The 20,565-nt window shown below is 31.8% G+C and overlaps 1 protein-coding gene across 1 annotated transcript in view; it reads left to right on the top strand.

Annotated features, from left to right (window-relative positions):
* The first annotated feature begins 544 nt into the window (after window positions 1–544).
* LOC143075709 (uncharacterized) overlaps window positions 545–20,565 on the top strand; it is a 35,986-nt gene continuing 15,965 nt past the window's right edge. Inside the window, exons 1-17 of the mRNA XM_076251262.1 lie at window positions 545–614; window positions 4,468–4,641; window positions 5,776–5,937; window positions 6,406–6,588; window positions 6,958–7,131; window positions 8,864–9,025; window positions 9,472–9,648; window positions 10,538–12,059; window positions 12,912–13,093; window positions 13,649–13,822; window positions 14,695–14,835; window positions 15,341–15,465; window positions 15,906–16,055; window positions 16,463–16,627; window positions 16,959–17,096; window positions 18,459–18,561; window positions 19,538–19,758. Coding sequence (XP_076107377.1) covers window positions 548–614; window positions 4,468–4,641; window positions 5,776–5,937; window positions 6,406–6,588; window positions 6,958–7,131; window positions 8,864–9,025; window positions 9,472–9,648; window positions 10,538–12,059; window positions 12,912–13,093; window positions 13,649–13,822; window positions 14,695–14,835; window positions 15,341–15,465; window positions 15,906–16,055; window positions 16,463–16,627; window positions 16,959–17,096; window positions 18,459–18,561; window positions 19,538–19,758 — 4,020 coding nt within the window. The 5' untranslated portion in view covers window positions 545–547. The remainder of the gene's footprint in view (window positions 615–4,467; window positions 4,642–5,775; window positions 5,938–6,405; window positions 6,589–6,957; window positions 7,132–8,863; window positions 9,026–9,471; window positions 9,649–10,537; window positions 12,060–12,911; window positions 13,094–13,648; window positions 13,823–14,694; window positions 14,836–15,340; window positions 15,466–15,905; window positions 16,056–16,462; window positions 16,628–16,958; window positions 17,097–18,458; window positions 18,562–19,537; window positions 19,759–20,565) is intronic.

The raw sequence follows: 20,565 nt of genomic DNA, 5'->3' as shown, positions 1-20,565 counted from the left end.
AGACAGGTGGTTCTGTCATGATCCCAGGACATACATAACCTTAAGTTATCCATTGTAGGTTTTTTCCAGTACAAGAGGTGGAATTTTCAAAGGGCAAATCGCTTGATGAGATTTATAAAGTTCTGAAATAGGGCGGGATCCTTCATTTTTCTACGTACATACAGAAATATATGCTTCCGTACAATGAATAGGCCAACGAAAGCCTGAACCCTCATTTTCTAAACACGGATTTTTCGAAATCCCCTCTTTCGAATAGCTAAGATTCCTTTAAATTCTAGATTGCAGTAATATCGTTCTCTTTTCTACTCTCACTATTGCACTTTTATAAGTACATTATTTGTATTTCTCTAAAGTTATATGTTAGTGTTGACAGAATCAAAATTTAATGATGTTACTTTTCAATTAGGCTTCAAACTATAACGAAATAATTTTAAAGTGATTTCGATCTTCATTAAAGGTAAATAAATATTTGTATTATTATATGCAGATTTCAACCTATCAGAATAGACTCTCCGTGAACGCCACCTCTCTGGTGAATATAAGTTTAATGTTGAGCGTTTCCCTTCATAATGGTTCAGAAATGAGGAATTTATTTTTCATGGGTATTATTTTTGGTAAGAGTGTATATTATTTTTCATAAAATTCTTAAAAATTATAAAGTACTCGGTCTTATTTTGAAAATACTTACCTGTTGAAACGTGCTCTTTTAACCACCTTTTGAACTAGTCTTTCTACATTGTATGCGACGTGACGTGACTTCCGATGAGTCTAGCACATTACCATTTACCTGTCTCTGCAGTGGCGGATCCAAGGGAAGGGGGTCCGCGGGTTGGAACTCCCCTTTTTTGGACGATCAATGCATTTGAATGAGGACATGTAGTTGGAACCCCCTTTGTCCTTGGTTAGGAACCCCCATTTTTAAAAATGGCTGGATCGGACCCTGCTCTGCAGTCTCCGACAATCCGTATGCAACGACATACATTTGATGATTATTAAATTGAAAAGACCTTTTAACAAAAATTAAAAGAAAGCAACACACGATTACAAATAAAACTTGAAGGTGATTCTTACATGTGATACAGTATTAATGTTCTTTTGAAACATACTGTACAAAGGTTGTGAAGCCAAGGGTTTTAATTTTAATATACTAGGATATATATGAAGGAAGTTTAACCTTACTAAATTCAAGCAAATCTAAAAAGGAATATGGATGAACCTTAATATTAGAACTTACCCTAAGAAAGGCGGCGAAAATAATTTTAAATATTTGAAACGTTAATTCTTTTAAATGTTGTCTATAAAAAAAAACTATATTACAAATTTTGAATTAGTCTTTGGAAAGATAGTCATAAGAGAGCCTCTTTGATTTGATGTTGGAATTTGACCGTTTTTTTGTTGTTTTTTTTTGCTGCTCCTTTGGTGCATACAATGTATATGCCTTCACAAATCGATTAAATATAGTGTGAACGGGGTATAAGACACATTTCGCGAATCGTTCTTAAATTGACAAGCGTGCTCAGAAAACAAGACAATGAGATAAAACTATATCAAGCGGGTGATGATTTCCATCTATATGGTTTTTTGTAACAAATCATACGGCAGAGAATTTTTTTTCTACAGCCAACACTAGAGATATTAACTTAACTTAAACTGATAAATACTCTTTATTATCTTTTCATCTTATCAACTTGATGTTGATATTATTTTTTTTAAACCTAATTGCTGTGAATATTTTTGAAGCTTGTCGAAATATAAAGTCGGGCCAAGCTTAATATTGTCGGGACGAAGCATTCAAAATAATGGTGACATTCAGAACTCTTGATAGCCAATGAGACAGGTCTCCACAAGAGACCAAATAACGCAAAAATCAATAACTATAGGTCACCGTACGGTCTTTCACAAATGAGTTGAATCAATACCGCATATTCAGCTTTAAAAATCCTAAAAATCACTAAAGTAAAACATTTCAAATGCGAAATCTAACGGCCTGATTTATGCAAAAAATAATTATAAGTCATTAAAGCTTGATTTATAAAAATGGAAGTAAATTAAAAAGAGCTTTCTCTCATTGAATTAATAAGTTTGTGTCAATGATGTGAACTCGTCCGATTCTGCAGTCAATTTTGATTTTTCTAAGCATACTGCACTCTGACTTGAATAAATTCAGTTATTATTTACTCGTCAGTATAAATAAACCTATTCCATAAATTAACAGGCAAAAAGGAACAACGTATGAAGTACTTATATGTGTCTTTTGTCGAGCCGATGAAATCGAGACCTGCTATCTAAGCCCTAGTTTTTCCTCGTCGGCGTAAGCGGCGTATAAATTTTTTGTTTAGTCTGTGGTTTAAGTTTTTTTTTAAACACCAATAACTTTGTCCAACTTTAATGAAATTCTATGAAATTTGGACAGAAACTTGTATATCTGATCAAAATTTTAAAGATATTTTTTATTTTACTGGTAAATAGTCTTCGTTTTTTTTTTTACAGGAAACATTGAAATGAAATCTGAATATATTATTAAGTTTGATTATAACTTATATAAGTATAAGTCATCGATAACTTTGGCAAACCTTCAACGGATTTTTGTGAATTTTTGACAGGGGATTTTTGTGAATTTTTGACAGGAGATTTTTGATGATAAAAAACGTTTATTTTCATTTTTCTGTATTACACTATTAAATGGTTTCTTTTACATTTAACATTAAGGCTCATTGTGCGGTACAAGTTTTTCAGTCATCAAGAACTTTGCGAAACCTTCATGGAATTAATGTGAGAAAAGTTTGTTAATGACCAAATATACTAGTATCCAAATCAAAGTTCTGATAGTGATCTTTTGGTTTTTTTTTGGCGTATTTTACTGGTAAATACACTTAGTTTTTTACAGTTAAGAAGTAGATACAGGTTATACTGCCTGAGGTTTTTGTTGCACATCAATTACTTTGTCAACCCGTCAGACACATTTATTAAATTTTTTTTTATGATTAGGGGATAATGTCTGAGGTAAACTTTAGTTAACATATATTTTTAGTTTCAGTATTTTTCTAATAGATGAAAATAGTTTTTTTTTCAAGTTAACATTTACAGACAGCAAACCTGGGATGAATCATTTGGCACGCTAAGTTTGTAAACAGTCATGGATTGAAGACAAAAAATGCTCAAAAACAAAGTTTGAATTTCTTTTTTCAATTCTGTTTTTTTACTGAAAACATTTTAGGTCAACATTACAATTCTACATTGACAGCAGCAATCGTAGACAAGACACAGGGTTACTCGAAACCCCTTATGATGTTTGCTATTACTAATGGGAAATTGAAATATACATGTACATGACGCAAGTCAGTATTTTGCTTATACAAGTATTTATCATTCCACATATTTTTTGAGTTTGTAATTAAAATCGTTGGTATTCATTGACGAAAAGTCAAAGGTTTTTAACTGGTACTTTTAAAGTCATTGAAGTTTCAGTACAATTAACTCTTAAGCTGCAAACTTTCAAATATCTATTTATTTGGGTATGATGAATCCGTCTATAAGTTAATTTTATCTAGAAATTGACAGATGAAAACAAATATAGCGGCGCGTTTGTTCTGCATCGATTTAGTTTAATCCGGAACTGGCTACGGCCTAATGTCAATAGCTATTAAACTGTCCACTTACTTGTAGGTTTTGTACTTTTGCTTGCTAATTAAATTGGCATTTGAAACATAAACGGTAGTCATCTATAAAAGTACATTCATTAATGATCAAACATTGCTTACAATATAATTATTATATAAGACAAAACTAAATGATATTGAATCCCCTCCCCCTCCCCCCCCCCCCCCAAAAAAATAGATTTTTCTTAATTATAAGACCTTATTTTTACAAAATATATCTTGCACTTACTAAAAACTTTTCGATTTTTTTTTATTTAACACATAATAATTGAAAGTTGTATCATTGTACTAGCAACTACTTTTAAAGCTTAGAAGGGCCTTAAAATCACATGCCTCCTGATCTCTTATTAAACTCATTGTAGATACCATACGTTATTGATTGATTGTTGCTTACCTAACACACAGTGGCAAATACGTCATGCCTATTTAGGATGAGAATCTGACTTGTATAGGTTCTACATGTTTAGTATGTAGGGATGAAACACTTTAGGATATTATGAAACTACATTATACTGTACCAAAAAGTAGACAAGGTTGCACAATTGTATTTGACTGCTTACATACAAAACACTTGCATGATCTTTTAATTTAATTACCACTTTCCTGGATATTTTTTAAATCTAAATATATTTTTGAATTTAGCATAATCTTTAAATCAAACAGGAACAAATTCAGAAAAAAATGGACCATATTATTTCACGCTGGAGTTGTAATATAAGACTGATACCATAGATTAAAATGCCTAGTTAATACTAGAGTTGTCTTTCTTTCATTAGAACGTTCTGTAATATAATGTGATATTTTGCAGGAATAACCAATGCTGGATTTATATATTTTAATTGGACTTCCTGTAAAAGAGAAGCTGGTAGCGCAGACCGGAACTGTATTGGGACACGGACTCGACAAGTACGCTTTGTCAACGACACAACTGGAAGTATTTTAAATAAAACAGTTGAAACAGAAGCATGTAATCTGACAACGTGTAAGAATTCTATAATGAGGTTAAACAATTTACAGTCCATCGTATTACTTTGATTAACAGGCGCGGATCCAGAGGGGGGGTTCCGGGGGTTGGAACCCCCCCTTTTTTTGGACGATCAATGCATTTGAATGGGGACATGTAATTGAACCCCCCCCTTTTGTCCTGGGTTAGGAACCCCCCCTTTTTAAAATGGCTGGATCCGCCCATGATTAATATCGTAAAGTACACGTAGTATATACCAAATGTTTGAAAATTGTCGAATTTCAAATTTCTAATATATTATTTGAAATCTAGGGATAATTGTTTAAACATATCTCCTTACACTGTCATTTCTTTAATTTATGATTGTATAATTTTGTACATGATAACTCTTTTATCCCGACAAAAAGCATTGCAAGGTTTGGAAAAAAAATTCTGGATTATGCAAAAAAATAAGACATTTAGAATGAATTTTGAAATAATCAATTGTATAACTTCTATTCAGTCTTGTGTGTTTTTATGTGCTTGCACTACAGTACTACAACATATGTTAATTGGACATTTGATCAAGCAATGCGTTTCAAAATTATTGTCATTTGTAAAAGTACCCGTATGATCATCAACTAGAACGTTATATTAGCTGACAAAATAAAAAATCAAAATCAAATCATATTTGAAATAAATATGTTTATTTTAAAACGCATTGTTATACTAGTGCCATATTCCTCTTGAAATCAAAAGCAAGACCACATAGTCTACCCAAGATATCCACTATATTCTGAAGATAAATGCAGAAAAAAACAGCAATAACCAAGACTTCGTGTTAATACTATTTTAATCTCCTTACAGCATTGATTTTCACAACACAACGACTATGGAAGGAGGAATGGGATAAAAGTACTAGTACTAATTACTTCAGAATTTCCTCTTTTATTTTTTTTGTTTCACCGTTTTGTTTTGTGACATGGATTTGTCTCCGCTTAATTGATTTATTATTATTAAACAGCGGTATAGTTCTGTTGTCTTTATCTATGTAAAATCATTATGAATCGATTTGAACAGTAAAAAAAAGTAGTTCTAAGGTCACACACTTTTGATAAATAACAGATTTTGTTGTCTTCAAACTTTTCCTCACACTTATTATCTCCCTTATAGCTGTAATAGATGGTGGATATTCCGCATGGACTGAATGGGCTGATTGTTCTGGCGACTGTAACGGAAAGACAAATAGGAGTAGGACTTGTCATAATCCTACACCATGTAATGGCGGGAACGATTGTCAAATCCTAGGCGCGGATGCAGATGAAAAACAGTGTGGTGAGTACTTACAAAAACATATATCGATATGGGATCTCATAAATATATGATATAAACATCACATATATACAATGATATTCTTGTGAAAGGTGAAAAATAAGATATATGACTTTAAATAGTAAGCAAAATATCAGGAAAAGAATTAGAAATCATGTTTCTGATATTTTAATGAAAGATTGCACTCACGCATCGCAATACTAACATATTTTAACAATTGGTTTCATGGACCAATAGCGGAACACATGATATGTGTCATAGCATCGGACGTCTTTTTGTCAATATATAAATACAAATTACGATGTGTTACATAATTTAAATTATTTGTATTCTTTATTTTCATATCAATTGATTCAATAAAATATTGATATTCAAACCACAATGTATGTTTTGAATACTTGATAAATTATATTGTACATTGCTTTCAACAAAATATAACTGTTATTCAGTTTTTTTTCTATTTCTTTATAGGTCCTATTGATGGGCAATGGGGTAGTTGGGAATCATGGGAAACTTGCATTAACCCTAATCCTGATCCATGGGACATACATGGAATTGGTATTCGTATACGCCGACGATATTGTGACGATAATGCACCAACTTGTGGTGGAGCTGACTGCATAGGATCGGACACGGATTTAGAAAACTGCACAGGTATCAAAGACATAAAGAATTTTGTAAAAAATGAAACTAATAATATAAAGACTATCAGATATTTTCCAGTTCGTTAAAAAATTGCGTAAAATCAAATCATGGGTTGAAAATCGACAACAGATAGTAAGAATCTTACTTTTCTCTTTTTCTTAGGATATTTAGGTTTGTTGAAATTAAGATAATTATTTTAAGTGAGATTTAAATTCTGTAGAACGTATTACAAAATTTATATAATATTGAGGGTTATAACTCCCATTATTTTCTACCAATTTATTTTCAAAAGTACTTCTATTTGTCATAAAATGTTTCAGTCAATACAAGAGTTGTGGTTCTTTTATTCGTTTTGTAAATCAATATGATGTTTTGCAGTTATTACCAATTTAAAAATTCTACATTATCATTGGGGTTTCTGTGAACCAGAGGATGGAGCTAAAGACCAAACATGTGCTGGGACACGCAGTCGACTAGTACAGCTTTTCAATTATAGAACTAGGGAAGTTTTAAATAAAACAACAGAAACGGAAGCATGTTTTATAACATTGTGTAAGAGTTCTATAATAACGTTATAAGTTTTATACAACGAGGATGGTTTAACATACAGCTGGCCACCTTTCAATAATATCTTATAAACATGTGTTACAAAAGATTTGATAACTGTAATGATTTTGAATTTCTAGGTTTTGTTTTAATCTAGGAGTCGTTTTATCATAACATGTTTTTGTAATAGGTTGTCTATAATATTCTTGAACTTATTTTTGTGTACTTGATTTACATTCTAACAGAAAAAAAAAACATTTACACAAGCAAATAGCCATTTATTTTTATAGAGATAAAAATAATTTTATTTTCTGTGAATCAATTGGACAATTGTAATAAAAACACAACTGCTGTTCTTTGTACATTTGATCAAGCAAAGTACAGTATAAATGAAAGTTTTTTTTTTTTCAGAAAAAAAAACTGTTAAAATAAACAAGGACATTATACCACCTGACAGATCGAAGTCAAATAAAATTCGAATATACTGATTTTAAGGTAGCACAATACAAAGATTTTATAACTCCAACTCCCAAGTTTTAACATGCTGTAACTTTCTTAATAATGCTTGAAAATTTATAAAAGTGGTAGTTTTGGATAGATAACAGATTACTCTTTTAAATTAATGCAATGTTAGTATTATGCAACAATTATGTAACCAATTATAATGTTAACTGAGTCTAAAATATTTTTCACCAAAATTCCACTTTGAAATGAAATTAGCTTCTGCATATGTATCCCTAGAGGGTTGATTTTATTATATGTTGTTCCTATGGCCATTATCTACAAAAGGGTGTCTCAGATTTTAGATAGAATGTATAGAACAAATTTAACACCTAATTAAACATTTTCTTCTTTTATGTGGTTAGAATGTTTACACTAATTAGAGATTTATGAGAGAATGGAACACCCTAGTGACAATCTGAGACACCCTTTTGAAGCCCATGAAGTGTTAATTAAGATTTGGTTAAAATCTTCTGTATAGTTAAAGAGATGATAGAGCTAAATCCATTCAAGTGAACCTACCCAGATTTTGCCACTAATTACATAATAATTGATTACATAATGATTGCATAATAAAAATATTGCATTTATTTAAAAGATTGATCTTTTATCTATCTATATATACCTCTTTTATTATTTTCTATGCATTCATAAGAAAGTTACAGCATTTCAAAGGTTAGTGATTGGAAGTAAAAAAATCTTTGTATTGTGCTACCTTAATAAAATACAATGATACAAATGAAATTGTGCTTGTGAAATTGAAATCAAGACCAAGTATTTTGTGCAAAATAAGGGCTACAGTAGTATATCGCTTTTCAATAGTCATAATTCGATTGAACAAACACCAAATCCAGGTCACAAACTAAAACTGAGGGATACACATTGATAAAAACTACGAATACGAATATTTATATTTCATATAACCATTCATTGGCCCATAAAGGACAAACTGCACATAATAATAACAAAAAAAGTAAAATAACTTGAAAAGCGAACTCCGAGGAAAATTCGCATCGGAAAGTCTCTTATCAAATGGCAAAATCAAAATGTCAGACGTATCAAACTAATTGAAAACAACTGTCATATTCCTGTCTTGGTACAGGCCTTTCCATATGTAGAAAATGATTGATCAAACCTTGTATATAAAGTACGTCTTTTAAGGCCAAAAGTTATTGTCAAAGAATTTATTTTTGTCGTCGTGATTTTTAAAACACGAATGATCTCCCCTGTTCTATAGCTGTAACTGATGGTGGATATACCACGTGGACTGCATGGGCTGACTGTTCTGGCGACTGTAATGCAATGACAAGCAAGACCCGGATATGTAACAATCCTACACCATGTAATGGCGGGAAAGATTGTCATGACCTCGGCGCGGATAGACTTGAAAAGCAGTGTGGTGGGTACTTACACAATCATGTATAGTATCTTATCATAACATAAATGATGTCCATGTGAAAGGTGAAATATATTACTTCCAATAATAAACACAAATAGATCAGGAAAGAAAAAATAAAACAATTCCTTATTGCGTCTCATATTTCATCGATAGATTGCACTCCATGCATTGCAATACTAACAGCTTTTCATTTAGCAGTAGATTCGTTAATTCAATTGAGCAATTATACAGCACCCCTTGTAATAAATATATAAATACAACTTTTGATGCTTATATACTACAATGTTTAGAATATTCTTTAATTAGCATACATATTGTGATTGATACACAATCGGCAACCTTCCCTTGGATACTTTTATTCTTTGACTTTCCAACATAATATTTTTGAATTTATATAATCTATAGTTTATACAACTTCATTATGTATTTAATTTTGTATATGCTAGGTCCTGTTGATGGACAATGGGGTAGTTGGGGATCATGGGGATCGTGTAGCTATCCTGGTTCGGCGTCAATATACGGAACTGGTACCCATGTACGCCGACGATATTGTAACGAGACTGCGCCAATGTGTGGAGGAGATGACTGTATAGGGCCGAGCTCAGATTCAGGAAACTGCAGAGGTATAGATAGGGAAAAAATGAATTAAACAATAGTAATTATTAGGATAAAGAATATCAGACAGGTAGTAAGTTCCTGTCCGCTTCGAAATAATGTAATGATTTTTGGATTGGAAGCCTACACATGCTTCTTCTAAATCTAACATGTATAAGTATGATAAAATTCAGTAACTAATATTCAATAGAACCCATCATGGGTTGATTCAAATTGTTTAGAATGCTTTGATAGAAAACATGCCCTAAAGAGATAAATCCCCTAATAATATTTAGATTTTATTTTCAAAAAAACTTTCTATCAATGTAAAGCAGTAAATAGAAAATATAACCCATTCCTTTCATCTGTATCCATGACTGCAAATCATGGACAACAACGATCATTGTAACCTGTAATGGGGTGTATCACAAACATTCATGTTCGCATGGTTCTAACAATTTTTGATCTGCTTACCCTTCCGGAGCACCTGCGATCACCCCTAGTTTTTTGGTGGGGTTCGTGTTGCTTATTTTTTTTAGTTTTCTATGTTGTGTCATGTGTGCTGTTGTTTGTTTGTCTTTTTCATTTTTAGCCATGGCGTTGTCAGTTTGTTTTAGATTTATGAGTTTGACTGTCCCTTTGGTATCTTTCGTCCCTCTTTTATGAAATGAACTGCTACTTTAAAAGTCCCTTCAGGACTTCTAGTGTTTTACATTTTTTGAAATGAGTGAATATTGAATGCAGCAATACATAATAATTTGACGGGACCAATTTCAGTAAAACAGATATAAAAAGTAAAACGGTGCAAGATATCAATTTTTTTATTTTTTACTATAGTAGTTTTTATGTTAATTTACCAAATTTTAACACAAGTAAATTGTAAAAGTCAACTTTGTTAATTTTCTTTTTATCATACAGTGGTTCCTCCATGTTTGACGCCTAAAATACTAGATGAAAGATACTTACGAAAAGACTCTCCAATGGTTATTTACACATCAGCTCGCGTAGAAATTTATCCATTAACTAGGAACAATTGTACCCAATCAAACATTCTTTTTAACTTCTGGAATCTATTCCTGATTGATTCGACAAATGGAAACGAGACTCAGATCGGTGATATGACGTATACATTGAATTTCCGAATAAATTCTGAAGCAGGATTGTACAGATTATATATAAAGATAGGATACCCTCAGAACATGCTTTACTGGATGGAAGAATCAATGTATATACAGATTGTTCATCCTCCACCTCATGCTTCTATCAGAGGAGGGGATGGCAGAACTATTGGTAAAGGGTTAATTGACTTTGATTCGTCTTCAGTCTCTTACAATTTGATTAATGGTCCAGGGGATCCGTCAGGGTTGACGTTTCAGTGGAAATGTTTAAATTTTGTGACCAACTCGCTGTACACGTTGATTAAGTTGAATATTGACCAATTAAACGCATTCAACGACCAAATTAAGGAAGAGGAAACAAAATGGTATCAGACTGGTTTTACAACCTTTGTTGAGGAACAAGTACCTTGGATTAATGCTTCTGTGTTGTACCAACGAATTAAATATTATGGAAATACCTATACCAATTGTTCCGATGCTGGTGCGTTTTATGTCAAAATCGTCTTTGATAATAGCACTGACAGTAACGTGACAACACAGCAATATTCCGAACTTGTGCAACTAACTCAGATTTTAAATATCAAATACATTAAAGACATGCAAAAGAATCCGAATTCGACGAAGGATAAAACCGACGTTTTTCCTTTACCGAGTTATGATACACTGGTTAAGAATGAATTATTAACATTTTTAGACGTATTGTTTGACGCGTCTGAACTACTTTCTTATACGACAAACTTCTACAGTATGTTATCATCCAGTTACCTTACACTTCAGAGTATAATGCAACTCCAAAATTTGGAAGGACTACCACCGTCAGCAGACACAAATTTCTTCAATGATTTAACAATATGGCTCAAGACAGCTAAGCGAGGAATAGATATATCTTATCAAATACAGGAAGTTTTAGAGACTTTTGATAACTATCTAAAATATGTTAATCATGGATTGAACTTGACAGATTTCATTGGTATAGATGGTTTTATTTTAATGAGCATAGATAGTTCGAGAAATTGTTGGCTAGACTTTCTTACTGAAATTACAGGAGGATTTACAGAAATCAACTCTTACGATTGGTTTGATATGAAAGAAAAGGAACGTTTTTATACAGATTGGATTGAAAATGAACTTTTGAATTCGAGCTCATGTCCAGGGTTTGTTGGGTCGGTTAATGGAACTGGTAGTCTAAACGTGTCTGAGGTGGATGTAGATACCGGCATGGGATATGTGTTGATTGTTAGAGTTGATTTTGAAGGATCTGTATCTTACTTTACCCAGTTTGCTCAATCTGTTAACGGAACTCCTCCATTAATTGAAGTAGAGTGAGTGGTTTTGTATAAGTTATACAGATTTACTAGAAAAGTAGACTAGGGTTAGGGTTAGTAGGAATCTGATATAGAGTAGTTGTCGTTTGTTTATGTAATTTATACGTGTTTCTCGTTTCACGTTTTATATATAGATTATACCGTTGGTTTTCCCGTTTGAATAATTTTACACTAGTAATTTTGGGGCCCTTTATTACTTGTTGTTCGGTGTGAGCCAAGGCTCCGTGTTGAATGCCGTACATTAACCTATAATGATTTACTTTTACAAATTGTGACATGGATGGAGAGTTGTCTCATTTGCACTCATACCACATCTTCCTATATCTATTAAAAAAAACACAATTCTTCATCATCATCTATTTCAACAGGACTTAAAACATAAGGATTGGCTAGATTCAAGCAATTAGTTACATACTATTTCGCATTATTAGCATTTCCCTTTACAAGTTCTTGTATTATATAGAGTTTAAACCCTTGTCAATTGTATATTGAAGTATCAACATATCTGTATTTGGAGGTATCTAAACATATTTTATCTGATCAATTTTACTGGCACTGTTTTGTTGTGATTACAAACGACAAGGGAGATACAGTGTAACCTGTCTAATCCGACAACTGATCATGTATTCCAACATCCTGCTTTAACTGACACATTCTCATGGTCCCTTTTGGTACATAAAAAGACAAAAATCACCGATTATAATCCGCCGTCGATATCAAAATTAACCTCCTTCCCTCGCATAATATTTGTTTTACTTCGGAGGTCTGATAATACACACACATTGAATGTTTCAACATATCAGTGTGGACATTTAAAAGTGTGTGATCATTTGTTTCTTATCAATCTAGATGCAGATTTAATTGTATGAAGAAGACGGCTCTGACATCCATTATGTCGTTAAAATCTTCCTGCCCATTTTGTACAGTTGACCAACTACGTGGAGCCATATTTTGGTGGAATGTCAAAGACTTTGATACTCTAACTAGATCAGCTCATGACAATAAAAATTGGCAGCAATGGATGTTGTCAGGTGAGAATGTCTGCAATATCGCTTGTGTCCATTCTTGTTACTGAACACTAATACAGTCAAACTTGATTAAGTGACCACCTGTGTTAAACACAAACCTGTGTCAAAAGACCATCAATTTTAGATCCCTCTGTAGTACATTTCATATAAAGTGAATCTGTATTAAAAGACCATCTGTCTTAAGAAACAACTTTTTTGTTCTCTCTTAAGTGGTCCCTTGAAACAGGTTTGATTGCACATTCTTATCAATAATGAGCATGTTCAACAATTTTATCACACTTGTCTCAGGAACTACAAATCAATGCTTCACGAAATAGAATCGTGTTAAGCTGTATGATGCTTTTCAAATCCGTTGCTAATCAAGGTTCCTTACATTGAAAGCATTTGGTATGGATATTACTTTTCCGAGAAAAAACACATATACCTCCACACAGATCAACTTTGTTTTTACGGGGAAATATTCTGAATAATGAGTTTTCTAAGAAAAAACCTCTTGGCTAATTCAGGATTAAAAGTTATAAGATGTTTAAAATCGGTATTGTTAAATTTTATTTTCAGAAGAAAATAGGCGACAGTTTGTGATGAAAGCTGATGTATTAACGGCTAATACTGGTTATCTTATAGAGGCTTACCTACAGCTATCGTCAGGAACTGTGTCAATGGCAATTTGGTCAGTTACAACAAATATTCTTCCGTATGGTGGAGCATGTGAAATTGAAAATGCAAGCCGGGGTAACTAATCAAAAATAATTTTTAATCTATATGTAATAAATTGTAACAAAAGTGCAAGTTTTATTTGGGATTCGTGCAAATGATAAAATTATATAATGTTATCTAGTTTTCTAAACATACTATTTGCTTTGATTAAAAAAATGACGGATTGAAACAGAAGTTTTTGAAAATGATAATTAGTGTGCTTGTTTATTATTTGTTTTCCTAGTTCCAAATAACTTTTGGGCTGTTTTGAACTATGGCCCCAAATAGAATATTTATAGTGATAAACAAGGTTGTCGTATAATACACAAGTTACAGCTGGACGAACTATTTTGAATTTGACCGATAGGTTTTTAACTATAAAATATAGGTCATGCTTGATATTTGGCAGTTTTTAACATTTTCTGTAAAAGAACATGATGTTGACCGGGGTAACTGTGGTCACTAGATCACCTACTTATGGTGATTGGTGTGACGTTTATTCAAAGAACACAATTTATACACATTAGATTAAGTCGAACTCGAATAATTCTGTAAATTGTTAAAAAGACCACAACTATCACTTCAATAATCTAAAAACCTCTGAACCTTGTATGCTGGATCATCGGACTTGGCACAAAATCAAGGGGTGTGGTTACAGATATCAAGATCATACAGCCTGATAACTGATTGGTCAACATCATTGGCATGGTAACAGATTCTTTAACAATCACTGTTCATATTCATCTACGTCCCTTTAAATAAATACTATTTTAATGAGAATTTCTGTTAACGTTTTTCGTTGACTTCTAATCATGATAACTTGCATCTGGAGTTGAAGGAAGTGATGTATTCGTGTATTTCTCAACCACGATGCTCATTTACCGTTGACATTTGTTCTATTTTTAAAGGAGAATTCAAAATAACAGTTTCTAATTGGAAAGACGAAGGCTTCCGAAGTTTGACGAATCCATCTCTAGATTGGAAAGAACAAATAAATTATCGCATAATTCAAATAATAGAAGGAAAAGAAGTAATACTATATTATGGATGTAAGAAATATTTAATGTTTAAGTTTCAAAATTGTACGACAAGAATGCAATAAGTATTGACAAAATGTCAAAATTAAGTAAAGAGTTATGATGAACACTACTTTCAGATGAGTACATATAAGCAGAATGATTTTAAAGGAAAGAAAACAGTTTCTACATTTTCAAATACCTGTACCAAGTCAGAAATATGACAGTTGTTGTTTATTCGTTTGATGTGTTTTATCATTTAGTTTTGCCATTTGGTTAGGGACTTTCTGTTTTGCATTTTCCTAGGAGTTCAGTATTTTTGGGATTTTCCATTTTACAAAAAACAACCTTTCATTAAATTTAAGCCTTGCATTCTAATTGTTTTTGTTTTGTTCCTGTGGTAGGAGAAGGTGGTTGAAGGAAGGGTGACGTTATAAAACATAAATGCCATAATTCCTCTACGATATGATATAAGAATAGTGAATTTTAACTAGATTTTTCATTTATTAACTCCGTAAGTCCATATTTGTATATTCAGTTGAGGAAGAAAACTACATTACTCTTAAACCGGGATTAGAAGTTGATTATTACACAATTGCAGTCCGAGTTCAGATTTTTGACATATTCGTTGATTTTTCTGAGTGTGCAGTGGATCCCGGCAAAGTACGTATCTAAATACTATACTTCTTAAAGAAAATAACAGTTTTCTTTTACAAAATATCTTTTCTAAACGGAAACACATTTTATTTAATTCATTTGCTTATTTAAGGCTATAATAACATTAACGATAATAGTTTTACTGCACAATATTTGTGTTTCGATACTTAATATATGTCTATTCAATGTCTCGCGAGGTCAAAATATTTGAAAATCTAAAACTTTTCAAAATTTGAATAGCTGATAAAACCAGAAAAAAACATAAGATATAGCCAAATCTGGGTAACGAATCATAGGTTTTGCATGAGTCAGACATATTTCTTAATTTGAACAATTTCAAACATTTTGTATAATATTCGAGATTTAATTTGTATAATAACTTCTAAGAATTCTTTTATTGTTTACTTAGACTCATATAATTGAATAATTTCTTATTGCACATACAGGTCTACCCTAAATATTCTGCTATGGTTTCATCTAGTATATCGGCATATTTAACAACAGCTGGAGAAAACATAGATTATTACTATAATTCAGGAAATGTTAAACAGGTTGCTATGAATACTGAAGTTGCTGCAACATCTGTTACAGATCTAGTGAGTACTAATGGCGAAGCGGAAGATTCCAAAGTGATATTTAAACTCGGTAGTCGAAACAAGACGAACAATTTGAAGAAAAAAAACGACCAAAAGACGAACATCAGTAAACAATACTTCCTTATTGTTAATACTAAGGTTCTGAGTTCGAACACTGCACGTTGAAGGTGTGTTCAATTCCAATCTCAATTAACTAGGATTTCCTAGTTGACCATTTATTTAGGCGATACGACTACTCCCAACCTTTAAAACCTGACCGCTACACTAAATCAAAATTGTTAAAATTAAGTTCAAATACCAACAATCAATTAATGTATCATTCACAATGAGAAATGTTTTAAAGATCGCGCAAGATTGTCCAACAATGATAGTTATGTCATTTTATTCAATTGCGATTTGTTTTGCAGAAATTACCGGTTACTATTTTCGACACTGACCCTTCTGATTGGGTTAACCTTGGTGTTGAGACGTCGAGCAATGGCACAGTTGAAAATTTAACATTTGATGACTTATGGAATAAATATGAGAATCCTGATCTAGGGGATGTTGTGGCTAACAATGAAATCATGTCGGTAATTATAAGTAGTTTCTATAATAAAATCTAGATTGCATGAATGTAAATGCAGCATAGGCGAGGCTGACTTGAATGATTGTACGTATAATGTATTTATCACAGGGTGTGATTATTGTGTTTTTTTAAATACATGTGTACGTCCAATTTAATAAAGAAAGGTTATTAGAAAAAGACAAAGATGGCCTTTAAAGTTTCGAAAATTTAATTTTGTGAAATGAAAATGATTGTGCTGAGCAGATATATAATTTAAAGTTCATCTCGTTCTGTAGAATCACCAAAAATGATTTCTCTTATTGTTTAAATGTTAATGCAAGTTTATTATTTTTCAGAAAATTTCAAGCTTCGTAGATACATTAAATTCCTCAGCAAATGCGTTTTATGGCACATCAACCGTCAATTTAAATCAAATAGCAAACAGTTTTGGTACAAATATCAATAATAAGCAATTTGTATCGAATACATCTGCTGTAAGTATGTGATAGTATTATTTAAGTTAATACATTTTACACTATAGTAGTCCTGTAAACCAACGTTTTTGGTGGAAAAAATATGTTGCGTTTAACCCTTTCTAATCTATTTTGTTACTATTTAATTTAGCGAGATTTTAATTTACTTTACGTAGTTTGATAAGTTCCTTTGATGTCTTTCGTCCCTCTTTGATAAGAAAAGACCCAACTTTTAATATCATATTCGTAACGATTTATATTCGCGTTAATTTACTACTCGCGGAAGTCGGGAAAATTTGTGGGTGTACAGTATACATGCTATCTGTTTCGTGATTTGTTTCTTAATTTTTCGAAAAAAAATTTAAATCAATAAATATTGATAACAGTAAAAAAATATAATGAACTACTCCAAGGTGTATTCAATAAGTCCTTAAAACATGACAAAATCAAACCTTAGACTATAGCTTCCAACGGTCGAAAGAACAAAAACTATCATATTCTTTACTGAGTACAGGTATTTTTGAAGGAAATGGTGCCTTATACTTATAACATTCTACTCCTATCAGTTATTTATAGTAAATATTTATTGTCAAAATCGATGGAGATATGGAATATCTGCCATGAGACAACATGCCAGTAACACATATCATTTTGAGGTCGACATTGATTGTTTAATCAGAGGAGTAAGTGGTGCCATATGATAAAATGCGTACCTTAGGATTTTTCTTTACATTCAAAGCGAGGGAGATAACAATTCATATGTTGTTATATAACCATTGTTTTAGATTGTGAGGTTTATCAGTCTCAGTGATTGATTTCTTAAACAAGAAATCATTCTATTAATTGATACTATCTATTTGGAAATAAGAGGCAAAATTTTCATTTACCTCTTTAGACTGTTTACTTGCTTTGTAATAAATTGACCAATATGACGGATGCCACATCTGGAGCAGGATTTGCATACCCTTCTGGAGTTTTTGCTAGAGTTCGTGTTGTTGTTGTATCCCTATTTGTGACATTTTGTTCACAAAACGTTGTCAATATTATGGAATTCAGTGCAGCTGTCGTACAAGGGAGATGTTTAGCGCTGTTCAATGTACCAAGTTCAATGAACTATTTTCAATTTTTTGAAAATGCCTGTACCAAATCAGGAATATGACAGTTATTGTCCATTCGTTTGATGTGTTTTACCATTTCATTTTGCCATTACGGACTGTCCGTTTTCAATTTTCCTCGGAGTACAGTTTATTTATAATTTACTTTTCACTATATGTTTATTCTGCATGTCAATTTTGAACATCAACATTAAAGTGAACATGGCTATAATTGCATTGTTGGTGTCTTCTAGTGATAGATAATCCCTGACATTAATTTCTATTTCAGGCTACAGCTTTTAGTGGAAACCAAGACCTTCTAGACAAGTTAATACTTCTTGCAAATAACGAAACATACCCTAAATATGAAGACTATCTATTGGTTTGTGAAGGTGTGACAATATATCAATAACACAAAGCTACGAGGGTGATAGAGCAGATTATTACTACGAGAAAACATTGTCATCAACGACAAGGCTCTCTGCTCAGCTCTGCTCTATCACCCTCAACTGTGTGATTTGATTTATAATACTGAATGTCCTATCATTATTTTTAATTAAAACATAAATTATAATAATGATAGATGCAGTCGCTTACAAAACAACGTTACAGTTGAACAAAAATGACAAAAGTGAAGTAAGAAGTAATTTTTTATTCAAAGTGACAATCTGAAAAAATTAGAATCATGGATTTAAATGCAATGCATTAACTTATAAATTATCGATTTTTGTCTCCCTCGTATGAACAAATCAAAATCGGACATTTTAACGTAAAGTATGATATATAAGAAAATGATTCCCTTATATGTTACATGATTTTGATACCCATTAGTCAGCACTTCGGTGTTGACATGAATATCAATTATGTGGTCATTTTTATAAATTTCCTGTTTACAAAACTTTTAATTTTTAGAAAAAAAAACTAAGCATTTTCTAGTCCCAGGAAAAGATTACCTTAGCCGTATTTGGCACAACTTTTTGGAATTTTGGATCCTCAATGCTCTTCAATTTTGTACTTGTTAGGCTTTATAACTATTTTTATATGAGCGTCACTGATGAGTCTTATGTAGACGAAACGCGCATCTGGCGTACTTAACTATTATTCTGGTAACTATTTACATGTTTTTGATTGAATTTGCTAACCAATTCAAACACAACACGAGATAAATTTGGAAGTCTTAAGTTTGTAGCCTTCTCGGTAGCAATTGTTGATATGCAAACATTTAGTTAGTATTTATTGCAAACTTAAGGCAAGTTGATCAAAACAAATGAATTTTAGACTTCATCTTTGTCTGTTTCGTATTCATGTACTTTACGTTCATTGTCTTTAAATATGAGTTCAAGTAGACGGGCTTTACGTTCTTTGTAGCTGTATTACGTGTCTTGAACAATGCTTTAGAAGGCATGTTACCAGTATCATCAGCTGACACACCAGATCAAATCGATCTTCAAAGCATTATGGATGTTCTCTCTGACCGAGAAAAAGTTAATCCACAGTTAGATAGTGACTTAACGTCAATGGAAAGAGCATACATTGTTTCTAAGATAGCGGCAAGGAATGATGCCGAATTTCAGAGAAGACAGAAAATGGTAATGTTCCTTCTATAAAAAAAATTTCACCTGGTAAAATAAATCTATGACGATGTAATGATCCTCCATCTTCCGACCGTTCAAGAGCTGTATAGTCAGTCAAGGTCGTTAAAAATTTCCATATATCCTCAATCTGTCAAGACTGAATTTAGAACATTTATTTTTATTTTCATATTTATGTCTTGTATTTCATGCAAAAACTACAAACAGCATAATATTATATTTCTAAACTTATGAACTTACATACTTTTATAAGGAATTTGTACTTCGTCTATAGTTTGATATTTACCATAAATTAATTTAAGATCAGTAAGATCAATTAGTGTAACTATTCTGAATTTGATGGAAATATTGAGTTTTCCAATTTTATCTTGAAGCTCATAAAAACGTAATAACTTTACCTCTGAAGTTTCTTAATACCATATTAATACAATATTCCGAAAGACGAGAGGATATGTAATTTGCTTTCAAATGCTATTGGTGATGAATACCATTACCTATTCGAATGCAATTCCATCTTAGTAAAAATATCAGAAATCAACACATTCCAGAATACTGTGTTAAATATCCCAGTGCAACAAAAAAGAAAAGATTACTATAAATGGTTAATATAAAATGGCTCAAATTATGTCTTTATTTGTTTCAAAGTTAATGAAAATATTATAAAGTATATTAATTATAAGTATATTTAATTTCAAAGTTGATTTACAGTATGATTGTGAATGTATTTTGTATGTATTTAACTCTTGATTCACATGTGAATAAATAAATCATATTGTATTATAAATAATGTGAGTTAAATGGCTA

Source organism: Mytilus galloprovincialis, chromosome 5, assembly GCF_965363235.1.
Source record: "Mytilus galloprovincialis chromosome 5, xbMytGall1.hap1.1, whole genome shotgun sequence".
Lineage (NCBI taxonomy): Eukaryota > Metazoa > Mollusca > Bivalvia > Mytilida > Mytilidae > Mytilus > Mytilus galloprovincialis.
Note: the sequence above shows the minus strand (reverse complement) of the source record. Positions and strands in the feature narration are given on the sequence as shown.